The sequence below is a fragment of the Pelodiscus sinensis genome, chromosome 5 (assembly GCF_052426305.1).
Source record: "Pelodiscus sinensis isolate ZL-2025 chromosome 5, ASM5242630v1, whole genome shotgun sequence".
In the NCBI taxonomy this organism is placed as follows: Eukaryota; Metazoa; Chordata; order Testudines; family Trionychidae; genus Pelodiscus; species Pelodiscus sinensis.
In genome coordinates this window covers 106,557,000-106,579,242 of record NC_143056.1, presented here as the reverse complement: position 1 = coordinate 106,579,242, position 22,243 = coordinate 106,557,000, and the positions used below count along the sequence as shown (strand labels likewise).

The following is a 22,243-nucleotide window of genomic DNA, read 5'->3' as shown; positions in this document are numbered from 1 at the left end:
GAAGCGTGGATTTAAATATCCCATGCTTTATTTACATATTCGCATCCAAGAGCTTTTTCAAAAAAGGGTTTCTCGAAAGTGAAAGCGCAGTCTAGATGGGGTTCTTTCGGGGGAAAAAAATCCTTTTTCGAAAGAACTCGTACTCATTTTTTCCGGAACACGGGTTCTTTCAAAAAAGGTTTTTTTTTCCCAAAAGAACCCTGTCTAGACTGCGCTTTCACTTTCAAAAAAACCTTTTTTGAAAAAGCGCTTGGACACGAATATGCAAATGAAGAATGGGATATTTAATCTGTGCTTCATTTGCTCTTTTGATTTGCTCCATTTACATTCCTCTTTTGAAAGAGGAATATAGTCTAGACATAGCCAAAATGTTATCAGCATAGCCAAAATCTTTAACGTTAGAAACTGAAGTCAATACTCAGTGTCATCTTAAAACATAGTCTAATTAGAAGAGCTACCCGGAGTTGCTCAGGTCCTTAATTCAATAATTTTTTGTTTTTCTTCATTTAAAAATCATTGCTCTAGGGTGGGGCTAAGGATGAGAGGTTCAGTATGTAGGCTTTCTCAGGGGGAGAGGACTACCCCAGCATCTCTGCACTGCTGCTCCAGCAGGCTCAGCCAGGGTAGTGTGTGCCCAGCTGAGGTACACACAGAGACATACAGAATCTTTCAAATATATAGTAGATAGCCATTATCCACCCTGCTGTCTCCGGTGGTCATTATGCAGTATAACTGTTCCGGCTTTCCATCCCATATCTCCTGCTGTCCCCATGTGGTCATTAAATAGCACAGCTCTCCCTTTGTGCTTTATGAGAACCAATCCCACTCCAGACACATCCCATTTTCCTGGCACAACCAAACCATTACCTTGCTTTAAGTCATGGTAAGAGGAAGCTGCATACCAAATTTGATGGTCCTAGCTCTTACCATTTAGGAGGAGTTCTTGAACAGTAATAATGACAGATACATCAACTATATATTTGAGAGTGTAAGTCAGTGATAGGCAAAGCAGGCAGAGTTAAAGAATTAAACAGCCCCACATAATAGTAAGATATAGCAGAATCTGTTCAGTCTAAATTCAGTTGTATTTCATGGGACCATAATTTTTTACTCATACTAACAACTTGAAAAGTTTACTTGATGCCTAAGAATCCAATAACTAATCTAGTTTATCAGAATAAAATATATGTGATTTGCTACAGCCTTCCTGCAATTGAAACGAATAAAAAACAGTTGTTCAAATTAAGATCATACCTACAGCTTATGGGCAAAGAAAAATATGAAAGTATTTTAAATACTGTATTTGGGGTTGGAAGAAGTCCTCTTGCTATGGAAATTGGGAGTGAAAGGGAAAGGACAAAGAGAGGGGTCAGATACACAAAATGAAAAAACAAGGAAGACTCAGAGGATTTCACGCCTGCAGGAATTTAGAACAATATACTTTACTACTTCCTGATTTAAAACTTACCTCTTTAGTCTTGCCTTCTCACTAAGAAGAGCAAGCAAGGAAGCCTATAAACAAGAATGCATGCACATACCCACAACATATTATATACATACACACACACACATACACATTTGAAAAAAAATACATATGAAACTAGTCTCTCTGTCAGGGAGGAAAGGAAGGGAAATCTCACATGGAGGCACTAGTATCCATGTTTACTATTCTTTACTCTGGAAAGTGCTCAAACACCATGAAAATGGCCATGACACAAAAATCTCAGTGGAATCCACTTGAATGAAAAGAGGAAGAGAAAGAGCAGTGGGGAAGAAAGAAAATCTGGAGCTTTTCATTGGTCTTGTTTCATTTAATGTTTGAACCCCAGATGACCCAAAGCTCCCCTGCTGATCTAGTTCAGGTTTTCAACCACTGATCTACTCCACATTTTTGCATTCCAATGCTAGCTCTTCAGACTGTGACAGTCTGTACCCTTATATTCACCCCTTTTAGAGGATTATAATAAATCCTGTACAAAGTATGCCTTGTGAAGTGCCATTTAAAAACTCATGATTTGATTATCATTATTTTCCTGGTAACATATGTGTGGCAATATTGTATATATAAAGTTAGAAGATCCTCCTGAAAGATATTACAGGGACATGTTCCAACACCCTGTGGAAATCAGCTAAAAACCAGTTTCCCAGTGACAAAATTTAATCAATGCTTCAGTCACAGGTCAACAAGATCAAATAATTATTTATTTGCAAGCACACTAGCATCAAACTAGCTTGACCAGTTAGTCTTCCCGTTAGGTAGTCTTTTTTCCCCCCATTAACCACAACATGATATCAACATAGTCAAAATCTTCAACATTAGGAGCTAAAGTCAATGCTCAGACAACATAATCTCACAAATATAGTCTACTTTAAATCAAAGCAGGCAGAGTAAAGGCAATTAAACAGTGCTGTATCACAGTGAGGTGATGATTAAGTGTCCACTCTTTGGCAGAAGAGGTTCTTAGCAAAAATCTACTTCTTGAACAAAAACAGCTTAAGAATCTTCTTGTATAACAGAAAGAAGAATAAACACTTCAAATTATCTCTCCCTATCAACAACAACACACGAAGAAGCAAGCAAGCAGTATTGCACTGAGAGAAGATCCTGACTGAAGGATTCAGCCAGTATTACTGCAGGAACTTGTGTTCAGAAAGACCTGGCTTTGAATTCACTTAGCTTATTAGGTACCAGTTGAGTTATACCTTTTATTTCTTTGTAACTAATTCTGAGTGTTATGCTTCATTACCTGTGATCACTTAAAAAACATCTTTCTGGAATTAATACATTTGTTTTATCATTTCATTTAAACCTGTGTGTTTGCATTGAAGTGCTTGTGAAACTCCTTTAGGCATAGCAGGATTTGTGCATTATCATTTTCTGTTAATTAAACGACAGACTTGTGCAGTGCAGGTTTTGTGCTGGGCAGTACAAGATGCACATTTCTTGAGGGGAAATCTGGGACTTGTGTTTGCTGGTGTTGCCCTGCACTGTAATTCATAAGTGAATATAGCACTCACACAGTGAATTATTTAAATACGGGAGGAGTGGTTACTCTCACAGTGAAGCAGCGTAAAAGGAAATCCAGACTGAACAATTGAGGAGACACAGCTGTCCAGACACAGTTAAAAGTTTCCTTTGTTATTGTCATTACATGCTTTGGGGCACGAGGACAACATGGGTACACTTGAGTTTGGTTCTCCTCTCATTACACCCTTTTTACACCAAAACAATTCTACGAAAGTCAAAGTGGGGTTACATCTGACTGACACCAGTTTGGGGAGAAAAATCAGGCTCATTTATAAAAATTTATTTACGCTGAGCATAGAAAATTATTAAAAACAGTGAAATACCATATGGCTTTGCAGAACCAAAGGTGGACCCAAACACAACATATATGGAACAAGATCCTGCCCTGAATCACTGTAATGGGACACAATGTGCATCAAGAGAGTTCAAACATAGATGGGAAGTGAAACTTTAATTGCATTCAATTAAAAACATGTAATAAATGTAAATGTTGAAGAGAGAAAACATCCCTCATATAAAAACATCTTTGAACCGCACTGAATACTGTAAAGAAACTGTTCAAGAATGGTTTGTCTTTACATCAGCTTTTTGCCAAGGTTAGCAAGACCTTTGGTTATCTGCTAATTGCCATCAGAGGCAGATTTAGAATCTATACCTGACTTTTTATTTTAAAATAATGTATCTACATTTTGCCCCAAACTCATTCAAGGCAACTCTTTCTCTCCATGTTAATCTCTATTGGAGCAGAACACAGCTCAGTTTACACTGAAATGGATCATCAATCAAAAGCCAAGGAAATAGGCAGAAGTAATTCATTTTGTTTTTCACTTATAAAAAGAGAAAGTTACTCGCCGTGTGCAGTAACGACGGTTCTTCAAGATATGTGTCCCCATGGGTGCTCCACTGTAGGTGTCAGGTTTGTCCTGGCGACGCAGGTCAGAGACTCATCAGCCGTAGTTCAGCCAGACTGTGCGTGCACGGTGGGCGTCACGTGCCTTTTGTGCCATTTCTGAGTCTGCGCACAGTCCGGCTCCCGCCAGTTCCTCCTAATTGGAGGAAATCATCAATCTCTGGGATGATCAAAAGGACTGAGTCCTATCGAGGTAGAAGGCAATTGCCCTTCTGACGTCCATGGTGTGTAATATGACTTCTTCCCTGGAATGATGTAGTTTTGGGTAGATAGTGGGAAGGATTATTGGTTCATTCATATGGAATTCTGAATTCACTTTGGGTAAGAAGGATGCGTGTGCTCACGGGATGACCCTGTGCTTGTGAAAGGTGTATGGAGGCGAGGCTGTGAGAGCTGCGAGTGCTGCGAGTTTTCTGAACTGCGTTGCAGAAGTGATTGCCAGAAGGAAAAACATTTTCATTAGAAGAAAGGTAAATGGTGCGGTTGCCATTGGTTTGAGGGCTGGTTTTGTGAGTGAGTGAAGAACCAATTCTAAGTCCCATGTGGGGGGGAATGGGTTTTTGAGGTGGGTGAAGGTTCTGCAGACCCCTCCAGAATCTTTTTGAGATGGGATGTGCAAATCTGGAGAACCCATCAATGGGAGAATGGAAGGCTATAATGGCAGCCATGTGCACCCAGAGCGATGAAACTGACAAATTTTGTTGTTTTGGGTACATGATGTACTCTAGTACTTCATGGAGCAGCACCCTGGATGGTTCAGTGCCCCGTATGTGCACCACTGTGTAAACTGGTGCCACTTGTATAGGTAAGTCTTGCATGTTGTTTTGTCTCCTGCTATGCAGCAGAACATTTTTCACTTTTTGGGAGTACTGTTGCTCCACTTCCGAGAACCAGACAGGTACCATGCCGTCAGGTGCAGTGTTTGTGGTTGGGGGTGAAATACTGACCCAATTCTGGGAGAGCAGATCTGGGCGGTTCGGAAGCAGGTAGGGAGGTTGTAGAGACAGGTGATAAAGACACGTGAAGAAAGAGTTACTCACCTTGTGCAGTAACGGTAGTTCTTTGAGATGTGTATCCTTGTGGGTGCTCCACTCTGAGTGCTGGTGCGTCCTTGCGCCAGTGACCAGAGACTTTTCCAGCAGTTCCCACCGCGCTGCACACGCGCGCTGTGTCACCTCCTCGTGCCATTGGAGCCTGCTAGGCACGTGCGCAGCATGGCCCCTCTGTTCCTTCTCTACCCATTAGAGCATGGGGCTCCAAAGCAGGGGAAGGAGGGAAGGTAGTGGAGCACCCACGAGGATACATATCTCAAAGAACTACCATTACTGCACAAGGTAACTCTTTCTTCTCCTTTGAGTGGTGTCCCCATGGATGCTCCACTCTGGATGACTACACATAGGTTGTCGGCCTGTGGAGGTGGGTTTGGAGCCCTGTGTTAGTCACTGTGGATAGTACTACTTGTCCCACCGCACTGGAAGATGTGATTGAAGAGGAGAGATTGTAATTCTGTGCGAATGTATAGTCAGATGACCAGGTGGCAGCGTTACAAATGTCCTGGAGAGGAAAGTTGCTGAGAAAGGCGGTAGTGGAAGACATTGCCCTGGTGGAATGCGCTGTGATGGTTTCAGGTAAATTTTTATCATAGAGTATATAGCATGTCCGAATGCAGGAGGAGATCCATCTTGAGATCCTCTGAGATGAGTTTGCTTGTCCCTTGGATCATTCTGAATAGGACAGAAACAGTCTAAGGAACACTCTCCAGGCTCTGGAGCGGTCAATATAAAACACAAGTGCCCTGAGGACATCAAGACTGTGCCATGCAGCATGCACCGGACTGGTGTGCGGCTTAAGAAAAAAGACAGGTAAGTGTAAGGGTTCAATGACATGAAAGGTACTTCGGGGAGGAACTTCAGGTGGGGTCGAAGTATAACTCTGTCTTTGGTGAACACCATATACAGGGGTTCAGCCATCAATATAGCGAGCGAGCTCTCACTCCTACTGGAAGTTATTGCAACTAGGAAGGACGCCTTCATCGACAGATGTGACCAAGAGCAGGTCGCTAGTGGTTCAAAGGATGGTTTTGTCAAGCTCTTGAGTACGTGGTTCAGATCCCAGACTGGAACTGGTGGACGGACGGGTGGGAAAGTGTTCTGTAGACCCTTAAGGAACCTCTTGGTTATCGGGTTTGCGAGGAAGGAAACCCCTTGTTCGGTGCAATGAAACGCTGCTATGGCAGCCGCATGTACTTTAATGGTGCTAAGAGAAAGGCCTGACTATTTCAGGCATAAGAAGTAGTCCAACAGGATGAGGAGGGGAGAGGATTCCAGGGTTGTCATATGTGAGCGCTTGCACCAATGAGAAAATCTATTCCATTTATAGAGGTATGTTCTCCTGGTGGATTGTCTTCTACTGTTGATCAGTATTTCTTTCACCATTTCTGAACAGCTGTTTTCGGCATCCTGGAGCCATGAAGGAGCCAGGCATGGAAATGAAGCTTGTGGAGTTCTGGATGGAGACTCCTCCCGTGGTTCTGCAAAAAATGGTCGTGATAGAGTGGGAAGGCGTACGTATCTATCCTTGTCATCTTGTGAAGGTAAGAATACCAAGTCTGTCTGGGCCCTGCTGGTGCCACTAGTATGACTCGAGCCTGATCTGTCCTGATCTTATTGAGGAACTTGTGTAGGAGAGGAAAAGAAGGGAAAGCATAAAGGAGAGGAGCATCTCACCTGATAGAAAAGGCGTCCTTGAATGAGTGTTTTCCTAGGGCTGCTCTGGAGCAACAGAGGTGACAGTTGGAGTAATGGACGCAGGAGTCTGCCAGATATTATCCACCAGGTCCATAATAGCTTCGTCCATGGGGAGTGCTATTCGGGAGGTAATGGAAGGCTATAGTGTGCGTAAGAGCCAGTATTGTTTCTCTTGTACCTCCTGTAGGTCTCGCTCTTGCAACAAGGCCACTCTTTGGAAGAGGTCTTGGAATTTCTTTGAGTCATCGCTGGATGGTGGGGGTTTCAGCCATAACCGCCTCAACGGGTGAGGATGAGGAGTTGTGTAAAGGGGATCTATCTTCCCCTTCTGAGAGGGAGTCCTGTATCTCGGAGTGAGCAGGAGAATAGGGCTCAGTTACCGAGGTGGTAATTGGAGGAGAAGCATGGGGTGGTCTGGAGACGGTGGAGAGGGCACGATGGTGGGTCTTCTTAGGGCATGAATCCCATGGCTGCCATTGAGTGGTATATGTCAGTGGTGGGTAGCCATACTGCTGTGCATACCATGGTGGTGAAGGAGGAGGGTATGCATATGCCACAGAGCCGGGTTGCCAAGAGGGAGGTCTGTGAGCAGGACTGGAGTGTTGGGAAGAGAATCTACTCCTTGATTCCGTGCACACCTTGCTCGGAGATCATGAGATGTTTAATGATCTGCGTGAGTGCACTGACTGGATGGAGGATCCCGGTGAGATTGTTGCCGTTGGCGTGCGGCTCCTTACTGGGGATCGATAGCACGCATGTTCTTGAGACGGTGCCGAGGTGTGTGGTTTACTCAGTGCTGATGTCAGCCCCGGTGCCGAGTGATCCGGTGGAGGCATGCTGGTGCGGGGCTTCTTTGGCATGGACATCGGTGCCGTTTGAGCCTGTTGTCTCGGTGCCGAGCGATCTCTATGTTGGCCAGCCGATGCAGCTGGTGCCATTGATGCAGGCGGTGCCGATGGTCTCTGTTTCGGCTCTGAGTGGGCTCTCATGTCTGGTGCTGGCGTCTTGGATGGTGCCATTCCAGATGTGTTGGGCCTACTGCGGTGCTGACCCTTGCAGTCATCAGTGCCGTGGGTACCAAACGGGCTGGAGAAAGACCCATTTTTGACACTGTAAGGCCAGAGGGGGCAGAGAGACAAGATTTATCCATACCCTTGCTCTGGGAGGCCAGTTTTGGAGCTGCTGGTGCATCCTCTGACAGTGGTCAAAACAACTTCTCGTAGAGGAGAGTTTTCAGTCTGTTCACTCTATCACAGCGCACTCTAGCCATGAGTTTCGAGCAGTGGGGACACTTGTGTCTGATGCAACTCCCCCAGGCACTTTATACACTTAGAATGCCCATCGGAAATGGGCATAACATCCCAGAACGTCTCGCACCTTTGAAAGCCGGGAGATCCCAGCATGAGGTGCAGGGGAAAGGTGGCAAGTTGCAACTAATTTTTTTTTAAACTTTTGATTGGGGCGGATTGGTAGGGGTAAAATAACTTGGATACTGAGGTAACTAATGGGATTAACTGGGTTTTTGATGGTTTTCTTTGACAGAGGTCGAGAGGAAAAGAGGCTCTGTCTGCTGCCAAGGACGGTAGAGAAGGAACCGAAGGGCTGCGCCGTGTGTGTGCCTAACAGACTCCAATGACACAGGGGGCAACACAGAGCGTACACGGCACAGTGGAAACTGCTGGAAAAGTCTCCGGTCGCCAGTGAGGATGCACTAGCACCCAGAGTGGAACACCCATGGGGACGTCACTCGACGGAGAACCATGTCTGTCGGGGCCAGGCTGGGGCTATCAAGATTACTCAGGCCCCATCCGTCTGTATCTTCTAGAAGACTCTGGGAATGAGAAGAATGGGTGGGAAGGCAAATAGTAGGTACACCTCTGGCCCCCAAAGTGAGAAGCATGACATTGCCCAGGGAGCCATGCCATATGCCTGCTCAGGAGCAGTACTGGGGGCATTTGGAGTTCTCGTGGTGGCAAAGAGATCTATCTGTGGTCGCCCCCATCGGTGGAACAGCTCTTGGGTGATCTGATCATATATTTCCCACTTGTGTTCTGTGAGGAAGTTGTGGCTGAGGGTATCTTCCATTATGTTCTTGTCTCCAGACAGGTATTCTGCCGAAATGATAATATTGTGGAGGATGCACCAATTCCAAATCCTGATCGCCTCTGCACATAACAACTGGGATCTTGCATTCCCTTGACAGTTGATGCAAAACATAGTTGTCACATTGTTAGTGAGGATCCGCATGGAAGAGCCTTGGATGTAAGGGAGGAAGCGCTTGCAAGCGTTGTAGACTGCACGAATCTCGAGCAGGTTTATGTGTGGTTTTGACTCATCTTTGGACCATTTCCCTTGTGCAAACTGTTGTTGGAAGTGTGCCCCCCCACCAATCCCATCAGTAAGGCATCTGTCATAATTTGTTTGGACGGCTGGTCCCGGTGGAAAGGCACCACACTGCAGAGGTTGCGTGCCTGTGTCCACCATTGTAGAGAGGTGAGGACTTTTGGGGGAGGCGAAATTTGCCAGTGGAACTGATGGCTTGCTGGTGTGTACACTGAAGAGATCCAGTGTTAGAAACAACGGAAGAGCAGCCTGGCATGTGGGACCATATGTGGTAGCCACCATGAGCCCCGTAAGTTTGAGGCACATTATGATAGGTACTGTTGGGCTTGACAACATGACAAGATTTCTTATATTGTCGAACCGGTGATTGGGGAGATAGGCTCAAGCTGTTGTGCAGTCTATACGTGCTCCTATGAACTCCAAAGATTGTGTGGGGCATAGTGTGGATTTCTGCTCATTGATAATGAAGCCCCGCGACTGAAGCGTGGTCTTCGTGAATGAGATCATATCTTTGATGATCCATTGTGAGGACCTCAGATAACACAATTGTCTAGATAGGGGAATATTTTGATCCTATTGCACCGTACGGGAATAGTGTGACCCTCCTTGATGACTGCCTTGAGCACAGGTCTTTTATTGTCTGCAAGATTGTGCATGAGTTCTGTTAATTTCATGTAATTGTCAAAATCATGATTTGCAAGCAGTGCTGTATAGTTCGCTATGCGTAGCTGGAGGGTTGATAAAGAGCACACTTTTCTCCCAAACACATCCAGGTGTTTCTGATCCTTATCCTGTGTATATTTTTGTTGTTGTGAGTTCTTGGATCTTTGATTGGCAGTGTCAATCACTAAGGAGATTGGTTGAGGGTGCAGGTCGAGCAAGTCCATGCTTTTAGATGGCACGAAATACTTCCTATCCGCCCTTTTATTGGTTGGAGGGGCCATGGCAGATGTTTGCCAGACTTCATCGGTTGCCTTAAGGATTACTTCATCTAGAGGTAATGCGATTTTGGACTTCGCGGAGGGCTGTAGATTCTTTAGGAGTTTGTGTTGTTTCTCCTGGACCTCTGATAAAACTACCTCCTGACTAGCAGCCACCCTTTTAAACAGATCTTGGAATTACTTGATATCATCAGTGGGTACTGCGTCATTTGGAATAACCGCTTCATCAGGAGAAGATGAAGAATTATCATTCGGATCAAATCGGTGGATGGTTGGGTCATCTTCGATCTGTCCTTCCTCTAGATCTGAGCCCTCAGAAGGGTTATGTGATGCACCTGAGTGCATGGAGTGCAGTGACATTTGTGTGGGTGTAGGTGGTTCAGTGGAGGTGTCATGGTGCCCAGCAATGATAGGAGGAACATAGGCTATGATGAGTATCATAGTAATGCAAATCAGTGTGCTATGGAGGATGTTGGTAATGAGATGGTCTGCATGCCCCATAATATGCATGTGCCCTATCTGGGAGGAGTGTTGCAAGGAGTACATGCTGCCTGTATCCCCATGGTTGACACTCAATTGTGATAAGGACAGTGACCATTGCAAGATCCTTGGTTGTAGTGAGGATCATGAACGGTGTCATGGTGAAGGCTCAAAAGGAGACAGGATGTTAGGCCCCCCCCCCCCCCATCATGTTCTGGTGGCGCTTGTGTTTTGCGACCTGAGGAACGGCGATGGGATGCAGGCTTGCAACCCATTGCTGCACTGGTTGGCACTTGTGGTAATGACATGGGTGTAGCCGTGACCCTAGAGGATCTAGAGTTAGTGTAGGGCACCAAGGGGTGGCTGGAGCTAGCCCTATCATATCTCTGTGCCATAGGTGAATGTTGTGCCGTAGGTTGGCAATGTGCCCTAGGCAAGCCAGGTGCCCTTAATGCCAGTGGTGCCTCTGTCACCACAGGGCCCTTGCTAAGGTGCCCTTTTTGTGGTAGCTAATTTGAGGGCTGTTTCTAATGTGCCTTTGAACCTGTTATTGAGGAGGCTTGAGACTTTGCTGTGCCTGAAGTGCCTGGCTCATCTCCTTCGCTAATTCTTGAGGGGAGAGAGCGGGCTGTGAGGGTCTTGTTTCTGAGCGTGTTCTCTGAGGAAAAGGGCTTGGATGTTTGCCCTGAGGAGAAGTTGCATGCGAGCCCTCATTGCCCCCTTGATAATCATGGGAGTTCAGGGCTCTATCCATAGACTGCGTGCACATTGTGAGCTCCCTTTCTTTGCGAGCTCCGGTTGTGAGGCTATGGCAATGGATGCATTTCTGAGGTACATGTGTCCCCCCCAACAGAGTGCATATTCGCTATGGGCATCAGAGGCTGGCATAAATTCTCAGCATTTGCCACATCTTTTCTTCTTAGGAGAGTATGGCATGTCTCCTAGAAGCTATCTATAGCTGTACAAGCAGCTGAGACCGCTTGTGGGTTGCTGGTTTCTGTTTCCTTTTGGTTGCTTGCTGCAGCTTGGTATTGCATGGCGGTAAAAGCTGGCAGATGGCAGCTTTTTTTTTCTTTGTAAAAGGAAGGTAAGTCTCGAGTGCCTCAGGACTACCTAAGCTGATAAGGTGGTTCTGCTTTGTCCTGCAGAGTGTGCTGAGAAGGAGAGAACTGAGCTCTGTCTATGGCCAAGGGCGGTAAAGAAGGAACTAAGGAGAAGTGCATGCTACTTCAATGGCGGGAGCGCTGCTCTCTGCTCTTGCATGCACAGCATTGCCCAATCACTGCACTCAAAATCTCCGATCTGTGGTGCCAGGATGAGCCGGACATGAACTGTGGAGCACACATGGGGACATCACTCGAAGAAGAACTCTAGTTTTCATAACAATGAGGTTCTGCTGTATTTAGATGACTCAGAATCAGATAGGTATATAAGTTTCATTGATGTTAATGGGAGTTAAGCAGCTATGTGCTTTTGAAAATCCTGTAGGGGCCTAATTGCATTTTTAGGCATGTAAATACCTTTACAAATCTGGCATGTTCTGTACAACTGATATGCAGCAACTTCATTGGGTGGGAAAATAGGAAGTTCTGGGGAGCTAGACACGCTCAATTCAGGATTCATCAAAAAATTTTAACAGCAATCCTCTAAAGCTCTAATGAGCATCTCAAAATGAGAGTTGTCAGAATTTTGCTTTAGAAATCTTGAATTGTCATGTAGGCAGCAAAAAGTCCCTGGCCTAGGATTATTGTCTTTTCACATTTCAATTCCTTATTCCAAAGCATGGAGATGCTAGAGCTGTTTAAAGAAATGGTTGGACCCAAAACAAGTTGCATGAATAGATGAACTTAAGAAATAAAGATTTTATTTCCCACACAAGCCATTAAGGGGGAGCAAAAATAGGACATACAAAATAAAAATTGTGTCAGACAATTTCATGCTCTATGAAATGGACTTATGGACATAAATATTCATAACTCAAAGGTAGTTTGAGCAAATTCTTTCATGTAACCTATCAATCGTCATGTCATAATCCGCTGGTTCCGTTTATTTTATTTTGGTGTATATATCACTCTTGTGTGTAAACTTAGACATAATGAGAATTTTACGATATTTTATTATTTTAAATGTGTAAATGGAAAGACATCACGGGTAATTTACTGCTGGGAGGCCTCAATGTCTGAGCAATCATATGCAAATAGTCTTTTGTCCTTAAGTCTTAGCAGTGGTTGTTAGGGAGCAGCCAGATGAATCCCCATGCAATAAGGGAATTCTTTAAAAAGAATAGGAAGGTCTGAGTCTTTTGTATTTGGCTGGCTTGACACACCCTAAGGGTACGTCCAGACTACATGCCTCCGTCGACGGAGGCATGTAGATTAGCCAGATAGGCAGAGGGAAATGAAGCCGCGATTAAAATAATCGCGGCTTCATTTAAATTTAAATGGCTGCCCCGCTCTGCCGATCAGCTGTTTGTCGGCAGATCGGGGCAGTCTGGACGTTCCCCTGTCGCCAGAAAACCCTTTTGTCGACCGCCCCGTTATGCCTCATCCCACGAGGCATAACGGGGCGGTCGACAAAAGGGTTTTCTGGCGACAGGGGAACGTCCAGACTGCCCCGATCTGCCGACAAACAGCTGATCGGCAGAGCGGGGCAGCCATTTAAATTTAAATGAAGCCGCGATTATTTTAATCGCGGCTTCATTTCCCTCTGCCTATCTGGCTAATCTACATGCCTCCGTCGACGGAGGCATGTAGTCTGGACGTACCCTAAGAGGGTGAACCAGAGACACCAGGGGTAGAAAGATGACCCTGGTTTGAAGGTACAGCTGGAACAGAAACAGTTTTAGAGTGAGTTTATAAGTTTGTGCTGAGGATTTTAATGTTAGAATTAGCTAAGCATTTTTTATTACCTTTCATTTGTAATCTACTTTGCTCTGCCAATTATCACTTATTACCACTTAAATCCTACTGCTTGTACTTAATAAAATCACTTTTACTTACTATCAAGCCCAGCATAACCAATTATTACTTGGGGGAGCAATCAGCGTGCACATTCACCCTTTCATTCTTAGAGGGGCTCACCTAAATTCACTGGGTTTTTTTTATCCCATTTGGGGAGTGGTATCCCAGGAACTTGGGCCCTAAACTGCATTTTCTTTGGACCTGAAGAGGTTCAGTGTCTGCACTGTTTTTTTTGGGGGGGGGGCAGTGATCTCAGCTTGGTGCCATGACTGGGAAAGACCAGTGAAGCTCGCTCAGCAGGACCAAGTGGTGAGAAGCCGCAGAGAGCGAGAAGGTCCAGGAAGCCCCCACAGGGGTCTTCTGTGACCTCACCCAATCACAATTATGCATATGTAACAATATATTTAGATAGTGTTTTGCTAACATTTTTTCATAACACATAATCAGTGCTTTTAAAAAACTAATATTAAGTTCCTGCATGATAGGAAAACACTTCAAAAGTTTTGCAATAAAATGGAATATTGGAAACATTTATGGATGGAAAGTCAGTTATATGGTGCCTACTGCCAGGATTAAAGTCTCTCCCTGAATTTGCAATCTCGTACATCCTCTGGGTCAAGAAGGCCTGGGGACATTAGACTTATAGACTTTAAGATCAAAGGGACCATCAGGATCATGAAGTCTGACCTGCACATTGCAAGTCACAGAATCATACCACCCACTCCTGTAGTAAACCCATAACCTCTGTCAGTTATTGAAGTGCTCAAATCATGACTTAAAGACTTCACATTATGTAGGAATCACACAGCACTGGAATGACAGGAAAAGGAAAGCAGCAATTCCAGCTAGAAAATGGAATTGTTGAGACGTAACGATAGTCCTGGCCAATCTATATGGCTAGAAGGATGTTGGCTTCGATTATGAGAGACAGGGAAGAGGAAAGGAGCTAGGAAAAAAGAAGCAAATGTTCACAGTTCCAATAAAGATGCTGAATTCCCTCTGATTTCCTCAGAAGGGGGAACATTTTAAAGTATGCACTTATGTGGACATTCCAAAAGCATATATTGTCCAAGGCAATATGATCACATTATGCAAATAAAGAACTGAAAAGATTTAACCATAAATAAAAGAAGTTTCACTATTTCCTTCATTTTAAAAACTCAGTATCAATTTAAATAAAACTTTCTATTTCTGTTTTCTAACTTGTTTGCTATCTAGTGGCATCAATAATGGGGAAAATACTACTGGAACACCATTATTAGGAAAACAGTAATCTGTCTGGTTATTCTAAACTTAACCTTTTATGTGTGGTCTACAGCATACCTTCAGATTTATAATAAAAAGAAAAATTTCAGGAGCAAAGAATACTAACTATAAAATCTTCCACTTATATACAGAACTGTAACAGACATTACTTAATCACTGTATTACATGATATCTATTTTTCAGAATATTTAGAATGTGATGAAAGAACACAGTAAACAACAGTCTTCCAATATCTCAGAGGGATAGCCATGTTAGTTTGTAACTAAAAAAACAAAAAACAAAAACAACCTTAAAACCAAAAATGGTCCTGTAGCACCTTAGAGACAGACTAACAAAAATAGCCCACAAAAGCTCATGATACTATTTATATATTTCTGTTATTCTCTAAGGTGCTATAGGACCATTGTTGTTTAAGTTTTTCATATGTTATAGACCAGGGGTTAGCAACCTTTTCAAACCAGAGCGCTAAACTACATCAAAATTCAGAAAAAAGTAGTCAACAAAGAGCTTGTATATAAGAATATCATTTGCATGACTGAAAATACACTTCTTAATATTATTGATAATTAACATGATGATTAATAAGAAATGAAACATTGTACTCAGACTTTATTTAATGGAACTTCTGCTGCTGCTGCTGGGGATGTAGTATGTGGATGTGGGAGTACAGGAGTCAGGGTTCAGGTGTATGAGGGGCTCAGAACAGGGGACTGGGGTGTGTAGGTGGTACAGGAGGCAGGGTAGGGCACTGGGAATTGGAAGTAGAGTGTGTGTGTGGGGCGGGGGTAGGGAGAAGAGATTCTGGAACTGGATTACCTTACCTGGCCAGGGCTGGGCTGCACCACTTGGGCAGCAGTAGCTGGGCAAGGGGCTAGGCCAGGATCACCACAGCCGGATTGTGGCCTCCCCTCCTACCTGTACTACACTGCTAGCCCTTCCTGTGGCCAGATGGGGGCTAGAGTGTGCCTGTCCCAGGATTGGGGCCAGAGACAGGACTCTGAAGCCAGATGGGTGCTAGGCACTTTTACTTTCTCATGTTAGTTTACCAAACTTCATTTTAAATAAAGTAAAATATTGTGTCCAACACAAAAGGTTTCAACATTGTCTTTATTTACGACAGGGTTGGGGAACTTTTTTTGGGTCGGGGACCACTGACCCTCAGATAAATCAGTTGGAAACCACACAAGAGAGAAGCAAAAAAACAACCCCTACAAAAAACCTCAGCCCTCACTGATGTGGCCCCCAACTAAGACACCTCACACCCCTAGCGCTCCAGCCCAGTGAGGGGCAGGGGGGCAGGGAGGACTGAGGTTCAAGGCTTCAGGCCAGATTAACTCTTCTGGGGTTCCAGAAGATTAACTCTTCTGGGGGGCCCTAAACTCTGGGGTAGGGCCAAAAATAAGAGCTCCAGTGTGCAGGACAGTGCTGCCAGTGAGTGGAATAGGGATGAAGGTACAAAGAAGGGCCACTAGGATGATCCGAGGAATGGAAAACCTTATGAAAGGAGACTCAAGGAGCTTGGCTTGTTTACATTAACCAAAAGAAGGCTAAAGGGAGACATGATAGCTCTCTTTAAATATATTAGAGGGATAAATACCAGAAAGGGAGAGGAATTATTTAAGCTTAATACCAATGTGGACACAAGAACAAATGGAAATAAACTGGCTAGTAGGAAGTTTAGACTCAAAATTAGACAAAGGTTTCTAACCATTAGAGGACTGAAATTCTGGAACAGCCTTCCAAGGGAAGTAGTGGGGGCAAAAGACCTATCTGGCTTCAAGATTAAGCTAGATGGGTTTATGAAGAGGATGGTTTGATGGGATAACATGATTTTGGCAACTAATTGACCTTTCGGTATCAGTGGTAAATAGGCCAATGGTGGGATGATAGGAGTTATTATAGAGAACTTTTTCCTAGGGATATGTCTAGACTACATGCCTCTGGCGACAGAGGCATGTAGATTAGACTACCCGTCATAGGAAAATGAAGTGGCGATTTAAATAATCGCCGCTTCATTTAAATTTACATGGCTGCCGGGCCGAGCCGATCAGCTGTTTGTCGGCTCAGCGCGGTAGGCTGGACGTTCCGCGGTCGACATCAAAGGCATTTGTCGACCTCCCAGGTAAGTCTCATTGCAGGAGGCATACCTGGGAGGTCGACAAATGCCTTTGATGTCGACCGCGGAGCGTCCAGACTACCGCGCTGAGCCGACAAACAGCTGATCGGCTCGGCGCGGCAGCCATGTAAATTTAAATGAAGCGACGATTATTTAAATCGCCACTTCATTTTCCTATGACGGGTAGTCTAATCTACATGCCTCTGTCGCCAGAGGCATGTAGTCTAGACGTACCCTAAGAAAAACATTCTAACTTTAAGAACAGATAAACTCTTAAATTAGCTTCCAAGGGAGATTATAGAATCCCTACCATTGGAATCTTTGAAAAAGAAGTCGGACAATATGTTAGGGATCACCTAGGTTTACCTGGTTCTACTACAGTGCAGGGAGCTGGACTTGATGACTTGTTTAGGTCACATCCAGCCCTACATTTCTATGAATCTTCTGAATACTGCTCTTAGGGCTTATCAACACATTCCAGTGTCAGTGGCAAAAGAAATAATGAGTTGACTGTTTTTATTTTTCTCAGAGCCTCATAGAATTTAATGTCGGAAGGGGCCATTATGATCATATAGGCTGATATTCAATACACTGAAGCCGCAAAACCTCTTCCACACCTGAAATAGTCTCCTAATCTCTGGCTTAGTTACTGAACTCCTCAAATCATAATTTAAAGACTTCTAGTTAGAGAATTCACACTTTATGCCTCCAACTAACTTGTGCCCCTGGCTGCAAAGGAAGACAAAAAGAAAAACAAAAATCGGGGTCTCCACCAGCCTAGCCCAGGGACAAATTCCTTCTGAGCACCCAGTATGGCAATCAGTTAGACCCTGATTCCTAGTTTGAATACCTTGGGTACTCAAAATCTAAGTAGAAAGGACATATGTAGTCATTTGAAGAAGGACTAAATAATCTGGTGGATATATGCTATCTATAAATAGCCAAATAGTTAAAATGAAATCCATATTTTATATTCAATATATTCACACTGAGACACTGTCACAAGGCTAAAAGTGGACACTGGAAGCTTGCTTCACAATGTTAAATTCAAGACTCTCACTTAATTTATCTCAATATTTAGATGCAAGTTTGACAATTTTAAAGCCACTGAAAGGCTTACACAGAAGTGTGAATTTACTTAATATTAGGATCCTATTGGGTGTGTCTACACAGCAGGGCTTAACTTGAAATAATATAGGTCAAATTGTGTATGTCAATTGTGTAGCTTATTTTGAAATAGCTTATTTTGAAATTGGGAGCATCTACACAACACTTATTTCAAAATAAAGCACTGTTCCTCTGACTTCCCTTACTCCTCATATAGTGAGGGTTACATATAATGAGGAGTTAGATTCAGAAGTCCTCCAACTTGACAGTATTTCAACACTATTTTGAAATAGTCCACATCCTGACAGCAGGTAGTTATTTCGAAATAACCCTACTTATTTCAAAATAATGTTGCTGTGTAGATGTACTCATTGTGTTACACTTGGTAGGCTTTTAGGATATAATGTTTTGTTTGTACAAAGACATTTGTTGTTCAAGGTATTTAGAGAAATGACTTGTTACTGTTCTCTACCTTACAGGGAAACAATGTACCATGAAACAATACAATACAATACAGATTACTGCTTTAAATGTTAACATAATTATCTCATCAAATCAACTTTGGGGTCCATGTAGACCTGAAAAAATTATTTGCTTTTTGAAATACAGGCAGTCCCCGAGTTACGCGGATCCGACTTATGTTGGATCCGCAGTTATGAACGGGGTTTTTCTTGCCCTGGAGGACGGGAGCGGCGGGACGCCCAGATGCGCCGCGGTCCCGCCGCCCGCGTCCTCCGGGGCGAGAAAAGCTGCTCCGCGTCTCCCTGGTCTGCTGGGGGAGGGAACCCCCTCGCCCCCAGCAGACCAGGGAGATGCGGAGCAAAGCCGCAGAGCACGCGGGCAGTGGAACAGCCCAGACGCGCCGCGGCTGTCCCGCTGCCGGCGTCCTCCGAAGCTTTGCTCCCCGTCTCCCTGGTCTGCTGGTCTCCAGCAGACCAGCAGACCAGGGAGACAGGGAGCAAAGCCTCGGAGGACGCCGGCAGCGGGACAGCCGCGGCGCATCTGGGCTGAACCGCTGCCCGCGTGCTCCGCGGCTTTGCTCCGCGTCTCCCTGGTCTGCTGGAGACCAGCAGACCAGGGAAACAGGGAGCAAAGCCACGGAGGACCCAGGCGGCGGGACCGTAGTGCGTCTCGGTCCGCCACCCGCGTCTCCCTGGTCTGCTGGGGGCGGGGGGCAGCGCAGCTAGTGCGCCTCTCCCCCCAGCAGACCAGGCTTTTCTCCGGACGCCTGTGGTAGAGCAGCTGGGGTGCTGTCGGTTGGTCCCGTAGCGCCGCTCTGGGCGCTACTGGACCAACCCGACAGCACCCCAGCTGCTCTGCCCCAGGCGTCCTGATTCAGCCGCTGCTGGTCAGTTTCAGCAGCGGCTGAATCAGGACGCCTGGGGCAGAGCAGCTTGGGTGCTGCTGGGTTGGTTCAGTAGCGCCGAGGAGCGGCACTACTGGAGCAACCCAGCAGCACCCCAGCTGCTCTGCCCCAGGCATCCCCAAGTCAGCCGCTGCTGAAACTGACCAGCACTGACTACAGGTAGCCCGAGGCAGAGTTGCTCTGCCCCAGGCTTCCTGGAATCAGCCACTGATCAGTTTCAGCAGCAGTTGACTTGGGGACACCAGAGGTTCTTAAGTTGAATCTGTATGTAAGAACTGGCGTCCAGATTCAGCCTGTTGGAACTGATCAGCGGCTGATTCCAGGAAGCCCGGGGCAGAGCAACTCTGCCTCGGGCTTTCTGTAGTCAGCCGCTGGTCAGTTTCAGCAGTGGCTGGATCTGGATGCCAGTTCCGACTTACATACAGATTCAACTTAAGAACAAACCTACAGTCCCTATCTTGTACGTAACCCGGGGACTGCCTGTAACTATTTTGGAAACTCAATCCTTTTAAAAGCTTTTTCCTGAGTTAGAATAGTAAATACAAATCTACACTGTTCTCAAGACTAAAAATTATTGTCCAGGATTTTATTGCTTAACATTTAGGTCCTGGACACAGAGGCTCAAAGTTTAGTTTGTTTAATGAGGCATACCATTTTTATTAAACTTCAGTGCTTCAACAAGATTATCTTTCATTAGAGTTGTATGTGTGTTAAATTCTTGTCTAATGACCCTGTAACATGGCACGTCCACTTATCTTTAGGCTTCATAAAGAAACAGGAAGTTTGGCTATAAACAATGCAGTCATGGAACAAGCTTCACCAAAGCAAGCTCATCTGAAAAATATGTACCTTCTGAAGATGGGCAAGAATGACATTTTATAGACCCAAAACCCTGCTACTTTTTGTGTGTGTCTAATTATTAGGCAATATTAAAAATAAAAAAAATGATTTTTGTTAATATGGGACCAAATTCTTTAATGAGTATTTCTTGCAATAAATTAATTATTTAAAAGCAACTGCTGGAAACTGCAGCCTCAATAATAACCTAATCAGAATTAGTATAGAGAATATAAAATGCACAATGATGAAGAAGAATGTGTGTGTGTAAGCTTTAATCAGACATGGATGAATTTCCACAGAAAATCTCTTTCCTCACTTTAAAACAAAGAATTTTCTTAGTTTAATCTATGAAAATATCAGTTGATCTTCAATGAACAGTACAGAAACAAAGTCTATCCAATTTTTTACTACATTTCTACAATTCAATTCCATTATTTTATTTCCCAGAAACTCATGTTAAAATACTGTACATTTAAAAGAAATTGAGTGCACCCAAGATTATTCCTGCTACTCTTAAAATTCTAATTGTTTCTAAAAGGTACAACATACATTTTCAGCTATTCAGCAATTATTCAGTGAACTTGTCAGTAGCAGTGTACAGTAATATTTCAAATCCAAGAATGTGGAAAACATACAAACAATATATTTTAAAAAGCTAATTGTGAAATAGCATTTTTTCAAATAAATCTCTCTCTTTTTATTAAGGAACAAACAATTATGGATCACAGTGTATTAGATAGGTAATTTTAGAAACACACTAGTCACAAACTCAATGTCAAAATTTACTTGTGATTATACAAAGTGATATTATATGTTGGAATTAAAATTTTCAGTAAGAAATACATTTCATGATTATGAATTGCATAAAGTTTGTTCTTGGTTTCTTCCTACTAAGGATTCATAATGAAATGTCACTGTAGAATATTTTAAGTAATTTACACCAAATGGGAAATAATGTGCCTTTTGAACTAAAACTGTTCAAAAATTAATAAGACTTTTTAAAAAAAGGATCACTGTTGAATAGTTACTACCCAAAAACTGACTTACCTAAAAAAAGTATAATATAGACTTTCACTTCTAAAACTTTATTGCTCCATTAGTTTTGCTAATTAATGTAATTAAACAAATGAGTACAACTGTGAAACGGTATCTAGAGTACACAGTTACACAACATTTAAGATTTAAAACAACATATAGAATTACAATATTTTGTTTTTAATCTGAAAGACACAGCCAGCAGAGGGAGTAAAAGTTAACCAACTCCATGGAGCAGAGTTGACATAATCACAAAGAAGTAAACCACCACCATCTGGTTTGCCCTGCATAAAAAATAAATGCGAAAAATAATTGCTAGACAGAAAAAAATATGGTGTAAACACTTTTCTTCTAATTCTTTTAAGAATTTTTTTAACATAGTAAAGGGTAAAAACAAAGGGATCCCAAAGAAGTTTGAGTTGTCTTTTGAATTAAACAAACACTCTATTATGAATATTTATTGTTTTCAAACTATCTCTATTGTTTATTGTTTTCAAAATGCCTCTTTCATACTCATTATTTTTGGTTCCAAGAGATTACCTGCAGATTGATCTCTGCTTCATAGAAAGTTAAGCATGAACAGTAGTGCCGTTCTGAGTCTATGTCAGTCAAAACCACCACAAAGAACGTAGGCTGCTTTCTCTCTCTAGACAACTGCCATCCTCCAGGCTGACAAAACTAAAGAAAACATGAAAAAAGCATTAAACAGCAATAATACTATTTTTAAAGCATCAAAAATAGTTTAACATAGCCAAAGTTTTCACGAAAAAAACATAAAAAATAAATAGTACAAATGAAAGTATCTGTGTTCAATAGTATGCAATGATACTCTTCAAAACAAAGAAAGCTACATACCAAGTCTCAGGTCTGATCATCAGCTGGTGTAGATAATCATGTTTCATAGATTTCAGTGGAATTATGACAATTTACACCAGCTGAGGATCTCCTCCCTTGAATCTGGTATTCTGGTCTTCCTAGGTGTATTGATCAAACACTGGTGGCAAAAGGACTTGTGGATGTATATGGAAAGAAAATATGACTCCAAATTCTGATGTAGACTTTACAAGGGAACTTGCACCTAAAGTTATTTCTATATTCTTTTAC

The 22,243-nt window shown here is 43.5% G+C and overlaps 1 protein-coding gene across 6 annotated transcripts in view; it reads right to left on the bottom strand.

The window, feature by feature from the left end:
* The window catches only part of SBF2 (SET binding factor 2), a 639,223-nt gene that overhangs the window by 382,499 nt on the left and 234,481 nt on the right, over positions 1-22,243 (bottom strand). For all 6 annotated transcript variants that reach the window (XM_006129312.5, XM_006129315.5, XM_025187865.3 and 3 more), the window contains exon 3: positions 21,680-21,817. In XM_006129312.5, the coding sequence (XP_006129374.2) occupies positions 21,680-21,817 (138 nt within the window). The remainder of the gene's footprint in view (positions 1-21,679; positions 21,818-22,243) is intronic.